Raw genomic sequence first — 18,424 nt, forward strand, 5'->3', positions numbered from 1 at the left:
AGTAGATGCATGGTCTCATATGGCTTATAGCAAGATTATGATAGAAGTACCAGGGATCGGAGCAATAACTACTTTATACCAAAATGGTAGTAGCATAGCATCCAAAACATTTACGCCATTCACCCGTGCCATGTGTTTTCTGACATTATCGAGTCAATAAAAACCACGTTAAAAAGCTTTAGAAAAAACTTTCCTGTCAATTAGCCCTTGGATGGATTCTCCTTTTTCAGTTTCCCTGTTGATTTAATATACTAGATTATATTAACAGCACTAGCTTGTAAATAAAGAAGATCTAAATCCTATTAATGGAGATATGCTGTCAAAATAATCAGCTTCATACTTAACAAGTGCTCGAGTATTTGGAAAAGCTGTGAAATGGGATTATAAGGTTAAGCTTTGTACATCTGGGTCATCACTATCTAAATATTTCAGGAATTTGATCTCACAGGCGGAAAACACCTGTCTCATCAAGACTCTTTTCCCAGCTACATGAACTTCAGGGAGGAGAGCAGTACACAAACGCTGACGAGAAATCGTGATCAATTTACATAATGTACTTCTTATGTTAGGCGAATAATTTTATCATACATCACACGTCTAAGTGCAGACATTAAAAAAACCATACTTTAGGAAGGTTTGGTGGTATCATATCTATGTGAGAAAAGTGGTTGAGGGTGCTAAAATTTTTTCAAACTCAGAATAAACACCAGAAATTCTACATAATTGCATTGGGTTTTTATTTTCCTTATGTCATGGTATGTAATTTTAGTGCAACTGGATTTCATAAGTACAATTTTAGTGTAATATGGACCCACAGAATAATTAATGAGAGCTAATAGTTTGGGCATAAAATAACAGTAAAAAGTTCAGCAGTTCCTCTAGTTAATAGAAACATTAATGAAGCTGAACGTTAGCTGGTTTTAACCAGATACAGGATTAAATAACTACACTGATTCTTTTGGTCAAATACACAACAGCTCATTAGATCTCATTTTATTATTTTAGTTTTGTTCAAAAAAGTAACTGGATTAAAAATGTACTGACTATGACTCTTATCAAACTAACCTCGTAAGTCTAACTTGAAAACACAGATTTTGAAAGGCTGGTCCAAAATGGCAGCTAAAGGTCAATGAATCAAATTTCCAATTATACTTCCTGGGAGCAGATGGGTGCAATGAAACCTAATGATTGAATTTTAAATGCTTTCATGCACGTTTTATCTGTTTCCCAACATGTTGATTCTACTTTAATGCTCTAACAAGATAATAGGTTTATTACAATTAACCAGTTGTAATGATATCTCCACTTACCAATTACCTGTATCATATTACCTGGGGATATTGAACTAGAGCTCCTGGCTTTATCCCACCCCCACTACCTTTCCATCCTCATCCACACTTCCACCCAACAAAATCTAAACTACAGTATCGTTAAATAACAGATGTTTCCTTGGAAGATCTGATTTCTCTAGTTAAATAATGAGTAACATAAATACCAAGTTTAAGTTCACTGAGATGCAATGGAAACTTTCAAATCAAAATAATTTAAAGCATTTTGTTGACTACATTTAATTACTTTAAAATTCCTTCTCTTGTATCATGGATTTTATATTTTAGTGTATACTCAGACCTGCATCCTCCCCCAAAAAAACTCAAAACCGTTGCCATCCAGTGGATTCTGACTCACAGCAACCCTATACAGGCACAAACATATGAAGAAAGTTTACTAAGAGGGGAAAAAAAATTAACACTCTATTTTCAGGAGTAGCAAATGGAGGTTTTCACCTACACTGTATTTCCATAGCGTACACTCTGTTGCCTGAAAAACAAAAAGAAGTATTCTTGTGGAGAGATTTATTTTAATGCTTTCATTGAATCAAAACAATCAACATTTTACCTCTTAAAGTACAGTATATGCTCAAGTCTAGATTAAAGGAAATCCAAGAAGTTTTTGAAAAGCTAATAGACAAAAGGTCGCGTCTATTAATTGCATTTTAAATGACAATCATAATACTTTTCAATCCAAATCATCTCAAATCCAACCCACTCATATGTCTCTACTCTAAAGTTAACTACAGAAATCCCAGGTCCAACTGTACATACAGTTGAACATTACTTGGGTGGTAAACAACACCATGTTCTCATCTACAATTATGTCTGGTTATTTTTGTATTGGTTTACAGTGACATAAATATCCAAGGTTCTTAAGGAACCCCTGTAAACAGTATCTTTTCTGATTGGATGTCACAGCAGAGACTAGAGGGCAAGGATGATAACAAAAGAATTAGAAGAGATAAGTTATCAGACATAAATAATAATTCCTTTCCTTATATTTGGCTCAACATTAGGTGTTTTAGCTGATACTTTTGACAACTTTAAACCAGCTTTCTGAAGTTTTGAAACAACATGTGTGTTCAGAGTACCTGGTTTTACATGAAGACCAACAAAAAACCTTGAAAGTAGTGCACTTTCAAAACGTTATATGGAAGTGACATTTCCAAAAGATGTCTAAGCTGCATTCTTTAGAAGAAAGCACGAATCATGGTCCAGAAACAGTAGTACATTTATAGAAATGAGGAGTAAAATACAGACAGATTATGGATTACAGGGCCGGCTTCTGATCAGTTTGTCTGAGAGAATCCCTGCTCCCGGCACAGAGGCTTCTTCCAGCAACATGAAACGAAGACCTGCCTGGCACACCATCTGCATTAAGCAGCACCGATTGCTGCTGTGCCTTCTTTCTCAAAGTGCCAGATATTTCAGAGTGAATTTACCGATGGAGTTGAACTACAATGTTTAGACATATGTAGATATGTCTTTATAGAGAACTTGTTAGTTTGGGGATGAGATTATATAATATTTAAAACTTTAGTATTTCAGAAAGTGTTTCTCTTGTCTATGATAATTGACAATGAATCCTAAACTTTTAAAATTTACATTTCTATTCTAATTTTAGTATCCTAGCTACTCTGGCAAAGAGGGATAATTAAACTTTTAATACAGTTTGCAAACTCATAAAGTTTTGAAAGCTTTATTCTATCAAACCTCCTTATTGTTTGATATATATTATCTAATTAAAATCATAATTCAGATAAATAGCGATTAAGTCCCAGAGTAGCTTGAAAGTAATAAATAATCTCAACTAAGTCTTTTAAAAATTATTTTGTTGTTTATTAATTTAATTAATGATTAAGGATTGAAAAACTGAAGGTTGTTGATATATTTTAAATAACACTGAAATGGACAACATAGTGTTTATATGAATGCTTAACTTCTGTTTCTTCAATATGTGCATGACAATTTCAGGACCATCAACACAAGATTTATTCTGATATTTTGAGAAAAAAATTGTAAACTGCATTAATATTATTGGCATCTGATAATTACCAGGGATAATTTACTTTTCCCATTATCAGATGGGAAATAGTAGGTACCAAAATGATTAAATTATATATCAACAAATGAAAATAGATGCAATTCCCAAATAACTGTTCATGGTTTATCTAAAACATCATTTCATTAAAAAATATTACATTGAAAGGAATTATTTACATTTTATGAAAAGTATCCATAAATATAAATATCTTAAAAATGAATTTAAAGATATACAAAATGAACACATTAGTTTCTTAATAATTTGTTAAGGGTGAAATTGAAAACCTTAACAAATAGACATAATATTTGAATTGCATATTTTCAATACTGTATAAACCACAATAGGGAATAGGACAAAAGATATTATGCTAAAACAAACACTATTTTTTATATACTGTATATATGATTTTATATATATATATATATATATATATATACATATATACCAAAAAACACACATATACAAATACTGTGAAAGCTTGATGCTTATAATTGTGAACCTTGGTAGCCTGTTTTTTTCTATGAATTTGTAATACAATCAAAAGAAGCACGTAGAAATTTTCATTGAATCTATAAAAAGGTGACAAACACAAAAATCAATTATCAAATATGCCACATTCAAATAAATTATTTACCAGCAGGTCATTATTTCACCTTGTTTATATAAATATCTTAGGCTTTGGCCTTCGTCATATCTGGATTTGAACTCAAGCTCCAGCATATATCTGAATGGTAATTTTGGGAAATCACTTAACTATTAGAATCTCAATTTAGTCGCAAGGAATTGATATTTAAGTGTCTACTATATATCAAACACTGTACTAGCTTCTGTCAGCTATGATGACAAACAAGAGGGATGGGGTCCCAGTCCTCAAGAGTTCAGTTGTCTAGACCGCTTTGAGCTACAATGACTTAACCTTACTAATGGAAAGTTACAACACCTACTCAGAGGTTTAAAATTGTTTAGACTTAATATAATTCATTATTTGTGTGTAGATCAATTAGATCTTTATTAAGATCAGAGTACACATATCATAATCAAAAAAGGAATGGCTGGATACGAGTAGGGTGCTAAATTACCTTTTAGCCATCCAGTCTTGATATCTGGCTCTTTAAAGCCCTTGGGTATCAAGTAGCTTTAGGATCAAGCACAGAATAAAAAGTACTTCCATGGCTTCTGGTGGATTAGATTTTTTTTTTTTTTAATATAGTTCAAAAGACCACACATTCCTTTTTATCTGCTAGTCTAAGTCTTGCTTTTTCAACACTGCCAAATAGTCTTACTTCAAACTTAACCAAGTAACCGAGGAGAGTGATAGAAAATATTATACAGTCCTTTGCTGAGATGGTCCGTGTCTACTTTTCGCCTGGGGCAAATTTACAGGCTGATTTGTGGATCTTTATTTCTAGAGATTTACTCTGGAAACACTGACATAACCTTTAACCAGAGCAAACTGAGCCACTCTAATAAGCAGGCGACACCGAACCTAAAAATGCACGATGAACAGAAAGATCCTGGCTTGAATTAATCTGCCATTTTCACACATCTGCCCAAGGGAGGTACTGTAATTGCAAATATTTACTCTAAGACTGCTGAGACTCATAGTAATTATGTTTCTTTTTCATTTTTTTAATACAAATGGCCACAGGTGGTAACAAATTGGGTTTGAGATGGGGAACTGGGCATGCATTTTAATGCAAATATGTAATTGTCTTGATTATAAAATATCTTGGAAAGCCTATTGCTTTAAAAAAAAAAAAAAAGCCTCCTTAAATGTATTTCTCATCTTTTTTAGTTTCTCACCACTTAGGCTACTGCTTTATTTGTTGGTATTGGTACATCCGATACCAGGGTCACACTACGTGGAACAAGCTTTGCCACCATCTCTTACAAATTCCTGTGAGTGGAATTTGTTTAATAGGATTGTTCCCTTATTTCCTGTCTTATTATCATCTAGGGAAAAATAGTAGCTTTCCTAGATAGTCAGGATCTGGAAACTTAGCTAACAAGTATTTTTGGTGCACTACACATAGAAGGTTACAGTTTGTTTTTTTTTTAAATCTATGCATTCACATTACAATGTTTGCTGTTTTTATATATATATGCTCCCAATAATCCTGTATCTTACTCGACACTTAAGTTCATGCAGTAGCATGAAAAAATTTTCATTGTTTTCTAAAATGACAAAAGCATTCTGCAGACAATACTAAGAGTTAATGCAGAGCTGGAAACTTTCATTTTAATCAGGGATCTTTGATTTAATTGACTGAGATTAAAATCAGAGATTAGGCATTAGCTTAAAACAAAAAGAAAAAATATATATTATTGTGACACGAGGCTATTTAAAACTAAAAATAATAATAAAGAAAGCAACAATCAGTGTCTTGCATTGAAATTATATGAAGACAAATTTATACATAATTCTTAACTATACCTTAATGAAAATGATAATAAAAGTAGAATTTATTTTTTTTTATTTCACATGACTTATAACTCCTCTTATTAATATTCTTAATGCAATAAGTTAATTTAGGCTGTACTATCTTGAAATAGATGCAAAACTGCAAAAGCAAAATAGAAAGCAAGAATTTTGTGCCTCAAGAAGACAGTGAAGTAGAATAATATTAGACAATATTCTGTTTTGGCTGATCAAATATGGAAATTCAAGTAAATTATTTTTAAGATTGTTGGGAAAGCTCGTATGACTAACATTTATGTACAGATGTATCACTAAGCAATTGTCATATTTGAAATGTAAATTATCCCCCTTTGAAGCTAATCCTCTCCTTTTTCAAAATATTAGAAGTTTAGCATTTATTCTTAGCAAATTTTGCTAAGTTTTTAAATACTTTATTTCTCAAGCAGTCTATTACTGTCATCTCATCTACTGAAATGATAAGATCAGTGAAAAGCACATACCAGCCACCTCACAGATGTGGTTAGCTAATTCTTCTCATGAATTGCTTTTGTAAATTTCAATTCTGTGTATGAAATTGCTCTGTTGTCGCGAGGGAATAGCAAAATCTATCCAATACACAGTCATAAAATAATCTCACTATACTCATAAATTTTGCTGTGTGAAAAATAAAATGAACAGCTTTTAGCAAAGATATTTGAGGCTGTGATTAAAAAAGAAATGGTATACCTTAAGGGTGAAAAACTACAGTTTCAGGCTTTCCAAACTTATACAAGTGTTCATACTGCAAATACATGCAAATGTAAACACTCATCTAAGACATGACAGTCTAAAACTAGTCTACAACAATAAGAAAAATATTTTGACCCCCATGACAATTTCTGCCTACAGTAAATACCTGTTGCATTCTGTTTTATGAAAATAAGTTAGTGGCATTTAGGATATATCCTAATTATTATATGTATATATTTCAATTTGAGTTCTATTGAATTGGAGGATATGAAAATTTTATGTGTAAGTATAATCAAGTGATTCTTAGCAATGATTAGTAAGGATTCAGGTAGAAGTATACCAGTTCAAGATCTGTATTTAAATTATGTTTTGTTTTTTTTTTTATCATCACCTAGAAGAGCTGAAGAAAATGTAGCTAAAGCTCCATAGTTGTTGGGGAAAAAGTAGTTATTTAATGTAGGCATATTTTAAGCTAAATTTGTTACTTTAAAACATACGCTATCAAAATAGCATTAGAACTTTTCAACATTTGAAGCCATTATCTACATTATGTATTAATGAAATAGCCAGTCTTCCTTAAAAACACTACATGGCTACAAACATTTATGAATACACAGCCTTGAATACTTCAAACTGATTTTTAATACTCTAGCCTTTGAACTCTACAAAAGCTGTATTTAGCTGATAAAGAGAGTAAACAAATAATTGTCCTTTAAATTGCCCCTTCAATGTGTTCACTAATTAAAAATCTATCAAAAACATTACAAGTTTGATATTAAATATTGTTCAGACAGACAATACTGCAAAACTAAATAGGCTTATATTTATCTTTACCTTGCCTATTTTTCTTTCTACATAAATATTTCATGCTATTTTTTGGCAGAAATATAAAGAAAATGAGATAACACAGTTCTCTAAATATTTCAAAATGAATGAAATAAAATTCATTTCTAATACCATTAAATTATTTTAATATATTCTGTTCCTGTAATCAGGCCAAAGCCTATTTATGTAGATTAGTTACATCTAAAGTCTCATTTATCCAACCTGTATTTATCCTTTGATCACAAAACTTGTTAACTTAAATGGTCTTTTATTGTTATGGTTCGTTTTCCCATAATTATGCCATTTAACTGCCTTATTTTTTTGAATAAATATATGCAAACGTGCCAATCATATTCTGCAATGTTATGCTAGATGCTCAATGAACTGTAAGAGCCATTTGCCTACAATAAAACTGCCTAGAATAGATCCAGGGCAAGGCCTACAAATATCAGTAATCAGAATGTCACTAAGACCAGAACAGACAAATGGAAGTATGTCACATACATATCAATAAATTCTCTCAAACGCTGTCTGAAACCAATTTTGCATTTCTCTCACTGGAAGAACTTGGTGTATACATGTAAAAGATGCCACCCACACAGTCACATTTTTGCATCTGTATTTTGCTACAGGTTTTTTATTGTTGTTTTTTGCTTTATCTTAAAATATTGAACTTGTACTTCGACAGTAGCAGGGGAAGCCTGAGCACATTTCTGCTTAGTCACTGCAGAGAATGTTGATGTCATTAAGGACTTCTTTATTATAGATAATTTATTTCAAGAGACCAAAAGATAGCAATAGATCACTGTCCATGCTAGTGGCTATGACTAACCATAAAATACTGTAAGCCAATGAAGGAAATTCTTGTCAACATCTCCTTTACTAAAGTAGATTGGCAATAGATTACTGTAGGTCTGACGAACTTTAAACGTGTTTTGTAGGTGGGTGGCCAAAGTCACACTGTCTTCAAAATAACAGATAAAATGAACCTTATGCTATTCTCTAACAAATATACAGTCATTGGTTGAAGGAATTCAATATCAAAAAAAAAAAAAAAAAACTCTTCCCTAATGGCCTTGCCAAAATATGACTTTAAGATAATGCCCTATGGGATTTATTAAACAGAAGTATTACTGAGGGGAATATATTCTGAAGCAATGACTAATATCATAATTAGAAGGTGCATTTGTAAGAATTTACCCACTATTGAGTGTATTGCAAGACTTGTCAGCATTAGGGAGTTAATAGGGAGTTAAGTTTGACTTCCTAACTGGCATGAGCCCCGTTCTAGTGGCTTCTCCTTCCTCTTGTGGTTTCATCATCAGGCTCACAGCGTATATTCTTGCAATGCTTCCAGCCATCAGCCATCCTCCCTCCCAAAAGGGTTGAAACTTTGATGATAAGTTTTTTTTTGTTTGTTTAATTTTCTCTCTTAATTTACATAAATTCAACTTTATTGTCCACTGAGTCTACTTAAGGAAGCTTTAAAATTGTTTGAAGCTTTCAAAGAGTAAAAGCCTCAAGTTTACCCATATTTTCAAAGGCAAGTAAAGGTTTGGGTTCATCCTTAAAAAGAGAACTACCCTTAAAAAGAAACCTAAAAACTGGACTATTTGTGCTTGAGAGAGTATTTACATATATTATACTGAGAATACCATAAAACCAAACCTGTTGCTCTCAAGTCAATTTCGACTCATAGACAGAGTAGAACCGTCTCATAGGGTTTCCAAGGCTGTAATCTTTACGAAAGCAGATTCCTACATCTTTCTCCCACAGAGTGGCTAGTTGGTTTGAACTACCGACCTCTCGGTTGGCAGCTGAGAGCTTAACCACTGCACCACCAAGACTCCCTATACTGAGAATGGAAACATATATACATGTATACACATACTTTAATTTTGCCAAAAAGTTTTATTTTTCACATTTTCATAAATATAGGCAGAGCCAACCTTCAATGCAAGAAATGCATATAGAACAATATTAATCTTAAAAAACATAAAATATTTATCATAATTTACACCTTTTATTTTTATAGATATATTTCTATTGCATTATATTACACAAGCAGCACTAACAGTGAAAAGTTAGTTAATAACCTGGCAATGGTATTAAAGCATGGTAAAGTATAAATACTGTATTTTTAAACAGTATTAACTATCTGAAGGTTTTGAAGATTTTTTTCTCTTAAAATATGGATAATTCTTAGTCCTTTAGTATATATGATACTTGGGATTATTTTTAAAATTATTAATTAATTTTGGCTTCATATATAAACCTGCAACAATACACTGTAAAAAATGTAAATAATATACATTATGCAGTCAACTTTATGGAGACAACTTTCTAGAAAATATGCATTTTTTTGTGTGGCTTCAACAATACAATCAAAGGTGAAAGTCAGTATTTTAAAGTAGTAATTACTTTTTCTTGACCTAAGCAATATGTTTGGCAATCTGTTCGAGTAGTTGTGATAATAATTTTAGGGTACACTTCTCTACGATCTAAACTCTTTAGCAAAGCCTTAAATAACACGAAGATGTCAAGAATAAAATTCCAAAATCTTACGTGTAAACGTATGTAGAATATTTATTAAAATTATAGAACTCACTAAACAAAATTAAACATAATTTCACTTCTATATTTTTTAAAGACCAATGAATTATCATTTCAGTGCAAGGATGTTAAAGTACTACTTCGCTGTCATTTTGGAAATTTTATTGAAAATTAAAAGCTAATGGATAAAAACATTATCCTATGAATAGTTACTGTATCAACTAACAATTCTCTGTTTTCTAGTTCATATAGTTAGCAATTATATCTTTTCTGTATTCATTTATTGTGAAATAGTAAATTGCCCACAGATTTATGCTGGAGTTAAGATTTTCATAGATGAACATAAAATTAAGAATGAAGTAACAACTATAATAATAATAATCTGGATTTAAACTCTTGTCCTAATAAACTCAAAGCACCTGAATGGCTGATTATTTTTAAAATTAAGCTTATTTATTTTTCTTGTGCTACTTTTAATAATGACATAATAGAAATAAATGTTTTAATGATTGTGCACTCATGTTCATTTAAAGTAGAAATCAGTCCTCCTTAATCTCTTTTTTAAGGTCTTTTTTTAAAAAAAAGAAACTTTAGAAAAAAATACAAATGGACAAAACATTCCTAGAGGCACCACAATAAGAGAAATTACCTTCTATTCAGCCCACCAAACCCCCATAAATAGAGATGTGTACATAGTATATGGAAACTAACACATGTAACTAAGCAAACTGTGTCATTTTATGAATAAAACCGCAAAAAAAATTTCCAAAATCATAAATGAAGAAATAAATAGTTCAGACACTTTGCACTTGTTACTAAAATCATGAGCCTACAGGAGTAGAAAGTTTTGAAGATCATGAACTTGGGAACTCATCTGAGTCCCTATAGTCAAGATCCTCTTATGTCAGAGAGGTAGGAATAGAGGCTGATAACGGATAATGTTAATACTAAAATATAGACTTTTTCCTTTCACCTTTTCACTCTTCAATACTGAGTTTGTTCTTTACATTATGATACTTTGGTCCTTAGGCCTCGATCTCATTTTTATGTATTTAGATTGGCTCTGGGCTTTTGTCATGTGCTTAATTTCCTTTTATTGAAAAGGCCATAAATGTATATCAAAAAGATGTTATATACTCCTAGCATAAAGGCTCTACAGTCAACCCTAATGTGGATCTTTGGAAACTGAACTGTAAAACACTGAGTTCGAATGTATTTCCTTTAAAATTTAATTTTAGTAGTTCTTATTCTTTATGAGTTCCTATTAAAACAACTTATAGAAGTGCAATAAAAAAAATCTGGAAACTGAAATGTTCCAACAAAACTGGAAATCCCCTCAGCAGTGAGAAGCCCCAGCTTTCTCTCCTCTCTTCAGACAGGACCTTCACTGAAGACACCTGTTGTGAAGTTACCCTGAGACTTAACAAATAATTTTTGATATGCCAACGATGACCAGTTATTCTTGGGAAGTAGTCATGATCTCTATTTGATTTCAACTTTAATATTAACATATGAAATAATGCCCATGTAAATTTCTTCTATGAGAGCTTCTTTTATAAATTTGTGTAATCTTCTATTTGCCTTCCCACCACGAAATCTTTGCTCATCATCTTTGAAATCACTTTTAAAGCTTTGAAATCAATAAAATATTTAATCATCACTATTTTATACTGTGATTTACACCAATGTGACTATTTTAATCACTCCTCTATTGTTTAAGCACTTTGTAGACAAACTTTAACTTGACTGAGGAATGAAAAAAACCTGAAATAAATTACTGTTTTCACAAACCACTTTTTCAACACCAGCTTATGTGAATATTCTGCACCTATATTCAATAAAAATACTCTTGATCCAAGAAGAGCTTGCACACATCTTAACCATAACATTTTAGACCCTATGAACCACACAAAATCTTTTAATAGGTAAACAAATCTTAACTTGAGCTGTAAAGTGATCCTTTTAAATCATGCAGTTACTAAATCTCATCACCACTTTCTACCAGTGTAGCTCAAAGCAATTATGAAATTATTTTCATTTAATGAGTATAAATATATTGCACATCTTTTAAATAGCACATAAGATGCTGGAAAATAAACAGGAGTCATACCTCATACCTGCTAGTCTGAGTGCACTTTACGGATCAAACTTCTGACTCAGAAAGAACGTGAAGTTAATAGTGTGTGTTCTCAGAAGGCTGTGCTAACTACACACACTAACACGTGCACTTGGAACAAGATTATAGGATGCCCGAATGCTTTAATTCAAGCATGTCTCTTCAGCATAAAGCATTTTCAGCCCACAAGTCAAAAAAAAAAAAAAATAAAGTTACTGTAGTTAATTTACTCTGTTCTCCAAAAGGTATTGCGAGAGACCTGACACATTTAAAAGGAAATTAACTTGTTGGGAATTTACAAGGCATCCCTATAGGACTGACAAACTGCAATAGGTAATAAAGCCTGATACAACAGTTTATGTTGAAGACATTTCCAGGGCAGAAACAACATGGGAAACTGAGCCACTATGAACAATAACTTCAGAGATTTAAGACAAAAACTGATTCTGTGTCTCCATAGCATGAATTAAAATTCTAAAAGAAAAAGAATTGGGGGGGTAGGGCTCCACAAACTTTGTTGTTTGTTTTCTATTAAAAATGAATATATATATTATATATTATTTGCTTTGGCCTAAGTTTCTTCAAGTAACGACCATCCTAAAGGGCTGCATGGTGACCGTGCAGTAGATGTATTCCTGTCTCCCGAAACATTCTAGATACTTCAAACCAAGATTGTTCCTAACTAGTATGGCCAAGGAATCAGACTTGTTGAGAATTCTACTGCACCAATCTCATTTTTACTAAAACCTAAATAAGAATTCAACTTACAGCACGTGAAGTGGAAGACTCAACTTTACCCCTCTGTGATATCTGTGCAATTGTCAAAGATAAAAATATAAGAAAGGCATATAACATATTTGTATTTATAAAAATGACTACAGCATATATCTGTAAATTCATATTTAACATCTCTCTCTACAGAGATATTAATAATCATAAATACCAGTTTTATAGTCACAGAAAGATTTTCATAGAAACCACACTTTTTTTTTTAAAGGGAGGAATTTCTTCTTCCGTTTTATATAGACCTTAAAAAATCATGATTCTTAGTCTACAGTAAACACTGTGAAAAAAGTGAGTGTTTAACCATCGGGATTTAATAGTACAATATATACATCAGTATTTAGTAGTCTTAAGTGCAAGATTCTATTTTATAAGGATATTATATTATTAAAGGAAAATATGGTTTGCTACGTTTTAGGGCTTGTTACCCTTATCAAATCTTAGAAAAGACAAGATTAACTATGAAATATTATTACTTCATTTTAAAAATAAAAAAATGTTACTGAGTCAAGTGTCATGAAAAGTTATTTGCTTTTCAAAGCATGAAATTATAAACAAATTATTTTCATTTGCCCCAAACTAATCCTCCTCCCTAAATGTCACTTATAGTTAAAGTCAATTTTGAATTTCAAGTACTGCTCATCCAGAGTAATTTGTAGCAACACACATTCATAATCAGCAAGAATTAAGTTTGTGTGTGTGTGTGTGTGACACAACTCAGTTGTGGATGAAAGACACTAGACAGGGACTACACACAGTACAGTCATCTGCTGTTATTAGAATCTGTGTTCATGCTTGGTCAGTGACTTAGTTTCTGAAATATATAAATAATTTTGAATTAAGCTATGTAACATATATTAAATATAACTCAGATGCACTGAAAATACACAGTATGCAAACTAAATTATCCTGGAATTCTTTTTGGTATATAAAGTGTCCTTACTGCTACTTGCCCTCTTATTTTCAATAGTAAAAGATGAGTCTGTGACCCTTCTGGTACACTCTGTTCATTCCTCACTGGCTCGAAAAAGCGAATCAAGAAAACCACAGGGGACAAAACAAATACAAACTTTTCATAGATAGGTACTAGTCATTATCCAGAGCCTGCATTCATTCAAACTTATAAAATAGCTCCAGAGCACTTGTGACATTTCAAAAGTTTAAGCTATACTAATGCACTACACTGCAATTTCAGCTGAAGAACAAATGTGATTCATGTCCTTTGAAACACTTTTTAAATATAAAACTGACTTTTATGCATGTAAACTTAGTTCAATTTGATTCAGGCTCTGAAACTCTGACAGGTTGTGACTTTGTGCTTCAAGAAGATAACTTTTTAAGTATTTCTATATAACTTTGTTGCATTTTGGCATCAAAAATTTTTTTAAAAAAATTTCAGCCTAGTTAACAAAAACAAAAATTTTTCTGTTCTGGAAATCTTTTGTTATGGAATGAAATGTAGATTAACAAAAAATAAAATAAAACAAACTATAAACACTGAACACTGTCCACATTTTTAAAACCTATAAAAATAAACTTTAAAAATGCAACAGAAGCAAGACATTTACATCTTGTCGATTTTCGACTATTTACATGGGAGGGGTTGTGTGTAGAATATGATGTACAAGCAGTGTCAAAAGTATAAAGCATTTTCATTAAATAAAATTGCTCCTGTCACTCCTACTGGTAGTGTGGTTTGTCCTGTTCCGAAGCTTTCAGGACAGCTCCAAAACCAGCACTAGACGGAGGTCCCAGTTATGCTAAGTCTCCTACCTGAATTATGGACATCCGAGTGGCGGGGGTCTCGCTCGCATTAGTCCCTTGTCCGGTGAAGCTGGCGTGGCAGCCCGCGTGCCCCTGTGGGACAGTCAGGTTGTTGGAAGCCGGTTTGAGGTACATCACCTCGGACCGGGGCGAGCTGAGGGGCAGACGGGTCTGGTAGTCGAAGTACATGGGGGAGGTGGCGAGGGAGGGACTGCTCACCACGTTCATGACGTTCATGGCGTTCCTCTCCTCCACCTCGCTCTGCACCAGCATGATGTCATTTTTATTGATCTTCTTCTTCTTGCCCTTGCCCCCGCCCAGCTGCGGGTGGCTGTACTCAGCGATGCGGCAGTTGTAAGTGCGGATCTCCTTGTTCTCGCGCTTGCATTTGACCGCGATGGTGATCATGGCCGCTAGGAGGATGATGGAGATAGTGCTCAGAGTCACGATGAGCGGCAGCGACATGTCCCAGTGGTGCTGCTCGCCATTCACTCGAGGCACCCCCTCAGGCAGGGAACCGCTCACCGAGCGGATGATGAGCTTTGCCACGGCGGACAGGGTGGGCTTGCCGTGGTCTGTCACCTTTACCACCAGCTCCACCACGGGCGTCACGTCCTCCCAGAAGGGGTGCAGAGTGCGGATCTCGCCACTGGACGGGTCGATCTCGAACAGGTGGTCGTCATTGCCGTCCACGATTTCGTAGGTGAGGCGCCCGCTCTCGCCAAAGTCGCTGTCGAGGGCGCGCACAGTGCTCACCAGGTAGCCCAGGCCAGCGTTGCGAGGCACCTGCAGCTCGGCCGTGTCGTTCTGCAGCGTGGGCAGCACGATCACCGGAGCGTTGTCGTTCACATCCAGCACAGTCACTCTCACAGTGGCGTTGCTCTCCAAGTGAGCGGGTGCCCCTGAGTCCTTAGCAAGCACCTTGAACTCAAAAGCCTTGGTCTGCTCGTAGTTGAAGGAGCGTAGGGCATAGATGGCCCCGTTGGTGGGGTTCACAGACACATAGGTGTAGATGGACACGTCGCCGATGTGCGAGGGCAGGATGGAGTAGGACACTGTGCCGTTTTGTCCCAGGTCGGGGTCCTGGGCGAGCACGGAGCCCAAGTACTCTCCTGGGATGTTGTTCTCATGCACCTGCAGCACGTAGAGACCCTTGGTGAAACGAGGGGGGTTGTCATTCTCGTCCAGGATCTTGACGGCGAATGACTTGGTGGAGTTGAGCGGGGGCGAACCCCCATCCCGCGCCACGATCGTCACATTGTATTCGTCCTGCGTCTCGCGGTCCAGCGGGCGGTCAGTCACCACCGTGTAGAAGTTGTCATAATTCTCCTCAAGCTTGAAGGGTACAGAGCCCCCGGGCCCGCCCAGCCCACCGCCGCCCGTGCCCCCTCCGCCCAGGACGCGGCACTGCAGCTGCCCGTTCTTGCCCGAGTCGCGGTCGGTGACCCGCACCAGGGCGATGACTGTGCCGGGAGGGGCGGCCTCGCTCAGCGCCCCCTGGCGCACGGAGACGAAACCGATGGACGGCGCATTGTCGTTGCGGTCGATGAGCTTGACAGTGACCTTGCAGTGGGCCGGGATGGGGTTGGGCCCCAGGTCTCGGGCCTGCACGTCGATTTCCAGCATCCCGTTTTCTTCATAGTCCAGGTTGCCCTTGACACGGATCAGGCCGGTCTTGGGGTCGATGGAGAAGAGCTCCCGCACGCGGTCGGGCACGTAGCTGCTGAAGGAGTAGAGCACCTCGCCGTTGGGGCCCTCGTCGGCGTCGGTGGCGTTCAGGTCGATGACCACGGTGCCCAGAGGGGCGTTCTCGGGCAGCTCCACCATGTAGGAGGGCGCCTCGAAGACCGGGCTGTTGTCGTTAGAGTCGATCACTTTCACATTGATCTGCACGGTGGCAGAGCGCGGGGGCTCACCTCCATCCAGGGCCGTCAGCACGAGCGTGTGGTGGTTTTGCTGTTCGCGGTCCAGCGCCTTCTGGATGACCAACTCCGGAAACTTGGTGCCATCGCCGCGGGACTTGACATCCAGCGAGAAAAGGCCGTGGTCGTCGCGGGTGAGCAAGTAGGTGCGGAGTCCGTTCTCGCCGGCGTCCGGGTCGTGGGCACTAGTGAGGGGGAAGCGCGTGCCTGGGGCCGCGTTCTCCGAGATGTCCACTTCGATCTGGTCCGAAGGGAAGGAAGGCGCGTTGTCGTTGATGTCCTGGATCTCCACCTTGATCATGCAGATCTCCTTGTCATTGGCGAACACCTCGAGGGACAGCTGGCACTTGGCGTTGTGGCGGCACAGGGACTCGCGGTCGATACGCTGCTTGGTGTAGAGAAGCCCGCTCTCGGCGTCCACGTCCAGCAGGTGCGGCGCCGAGTTTTCCAGCACCCGGTAACTACCCGACTTGCTGCGCCCGCCGCCGCCACGCTCCGCGGGCGGAAGCCCTGGCTGGAGGCGAGCATCTTTGCCGATGTTGCCGATCACCGTGCCGGCGCCTTGCTCCTCTGGCACGGAGTAGTTGAGGTTTTTGAGCGTTAGGGCAGGGGCCCAGAGGAGGAAGCAGCAACAGATGGAAAGGTACATTCCAGACCGGTGGGGTGGGGGCAGGAGCAGCCGGACTGGAGAGGCGAGCCGGTGGGTGCGCGCCAGCCTGGGACCTGGGTGCAACGCGCGCGTGCGACGCGAGCCGCGAGCTTGTGGGTCCTTCCTTCCCTCCGCGCTACGGCTGCGGCACACGGGCGGGCTCTCCTGATTCTGCTCAAGTTCCCGAACCTGTTGATCTACAGCATCCGCACTAGGCGAGAAGCAGCAGCGCTAACGAGCTGCACGAACGCGTAGCTAGCCGGCGGCTCCCTGCCGCGGGAGGCGAGCCCGGGGCTTTGTCTCTCTCGGCCGGACTTCGGCCGGCGCAAACTTGAGCGATGAGGCTGGCGATAAGAAGGAAATCGCGTCTAGGAGGGATGATAAAGAGCTAAGGAATCTGTAGGTGTTCCTCGCTCCCGCTAGGGCGCTGCAAATCCACTCCCGCCCGCAGCCTCCGAAATACTCTTCACATCGGGTGGGGGAGGGAGCGGGGAGGTGTGTCTCCAGGCAGATCGGAAAGTGAAATCCTTACTTGTTACTCGCCTCCCGTGCTGAAATTGATGGGGACGAAGAGCAGCGAAGAGAGAGTCGCTGATAGATTTGGAAGATTTCCCGGCGCCCTGTGAAATGTCTGCTCGCTGCGCGAGCTGGGCTGCTTTCAGGCAGTGTTTTGCTGCATTTAGAGATCTAATCTAGCATTGCTGGCCGAGGCAGCGGCGGACTGCATCTCCCAGCCAAGCGTATTTTTCTCTCTCCCTTCGGAGCAGCCAAAGGGAGGGGAGGAAATGCAGCGCAAAGAACTAGTGTCCCGATTTGTAGTTTCCTCCCTCTACCAGGCTCCTCCCTCTCTTCCTCGGAAAAGGCTCTCCCCCGAAATCCAGAAAACCACAGTCTGATCAGCGGTTGCCGGGTGAGTCTATCGGGAGGTGGGAAATGTATACATAGATCTCCGCCCCTGCTCGTAGAGCACACGCTCTGTGATTTCTCTACGCCAAGCCGGTAGCCGCTGCTACCATCCCATCCTCTTCCCGCGAGCAAGGACTTCTCTTGCTGCAGTTTAATTCCAGTTTGCTTTGCTTCTTAGGCGAAAGGAAATCAACAGGCAACTCATGGTTGGACGTGCCGATCTGAAGGGGGAGGGAGAATCAAAAGGAAGGGGGAGCCACCCTCCCAGTCCTCGCACACACACTCGCCCTGTCTCTCGCTAGAAGGGAAACAGTCTCTGCATTCACAGGGCTGGGCTGTCAAGTGCCTCCCTTTTCTTTCTATTCAGCATCTCCTTCCAATGG

At 38.0% G+C, this 18,424-nt stretch overlaps 1 protein-coding gene across 1 annotated transcript in view; it reads right to left on the reverse strand.

Annotated features, from left to right (window-relative positions):
- The window catches only part of PCDH17 (protocadherin 17), a 106,715-nt gene extending 88,851 nt beyond the window's left edge, over positions 1 to 17,864 (reverse strand). Inside the window, exon 1 of the mRNA XM_004386843.1 lies at positions 14,574 to 17,864. Coding sequence (XP_004386900.1) covers positions 14,574 to 17,135 — 2,562 coding nt within the window. The 5' untranslated portion in view covers positions 17,136 to 17,864. The remainder of the gene's footprint in view (positions 1 to 14,573) is intronic.
- Positions 17,865 to 18,424: the final 560 nt, after the last annotated feature.

This window comes from Trichechus manatus, unplaced genomic scaffold (genome assembly GCF_000243295.1).
Source record: "Trichechus manatus latirostris isolate Lorelei unplaced genomic scaffold, TriManLat1.0 scaffold00173, whole genome shotgun sequence".
NCBI classification, from domain to species: domain Eukaryota; kingdom Metazoa; phylum Chordata; class Mammalia; order Sirenia; family Trichechidae; genus Trichechus; species Trichechus manatus.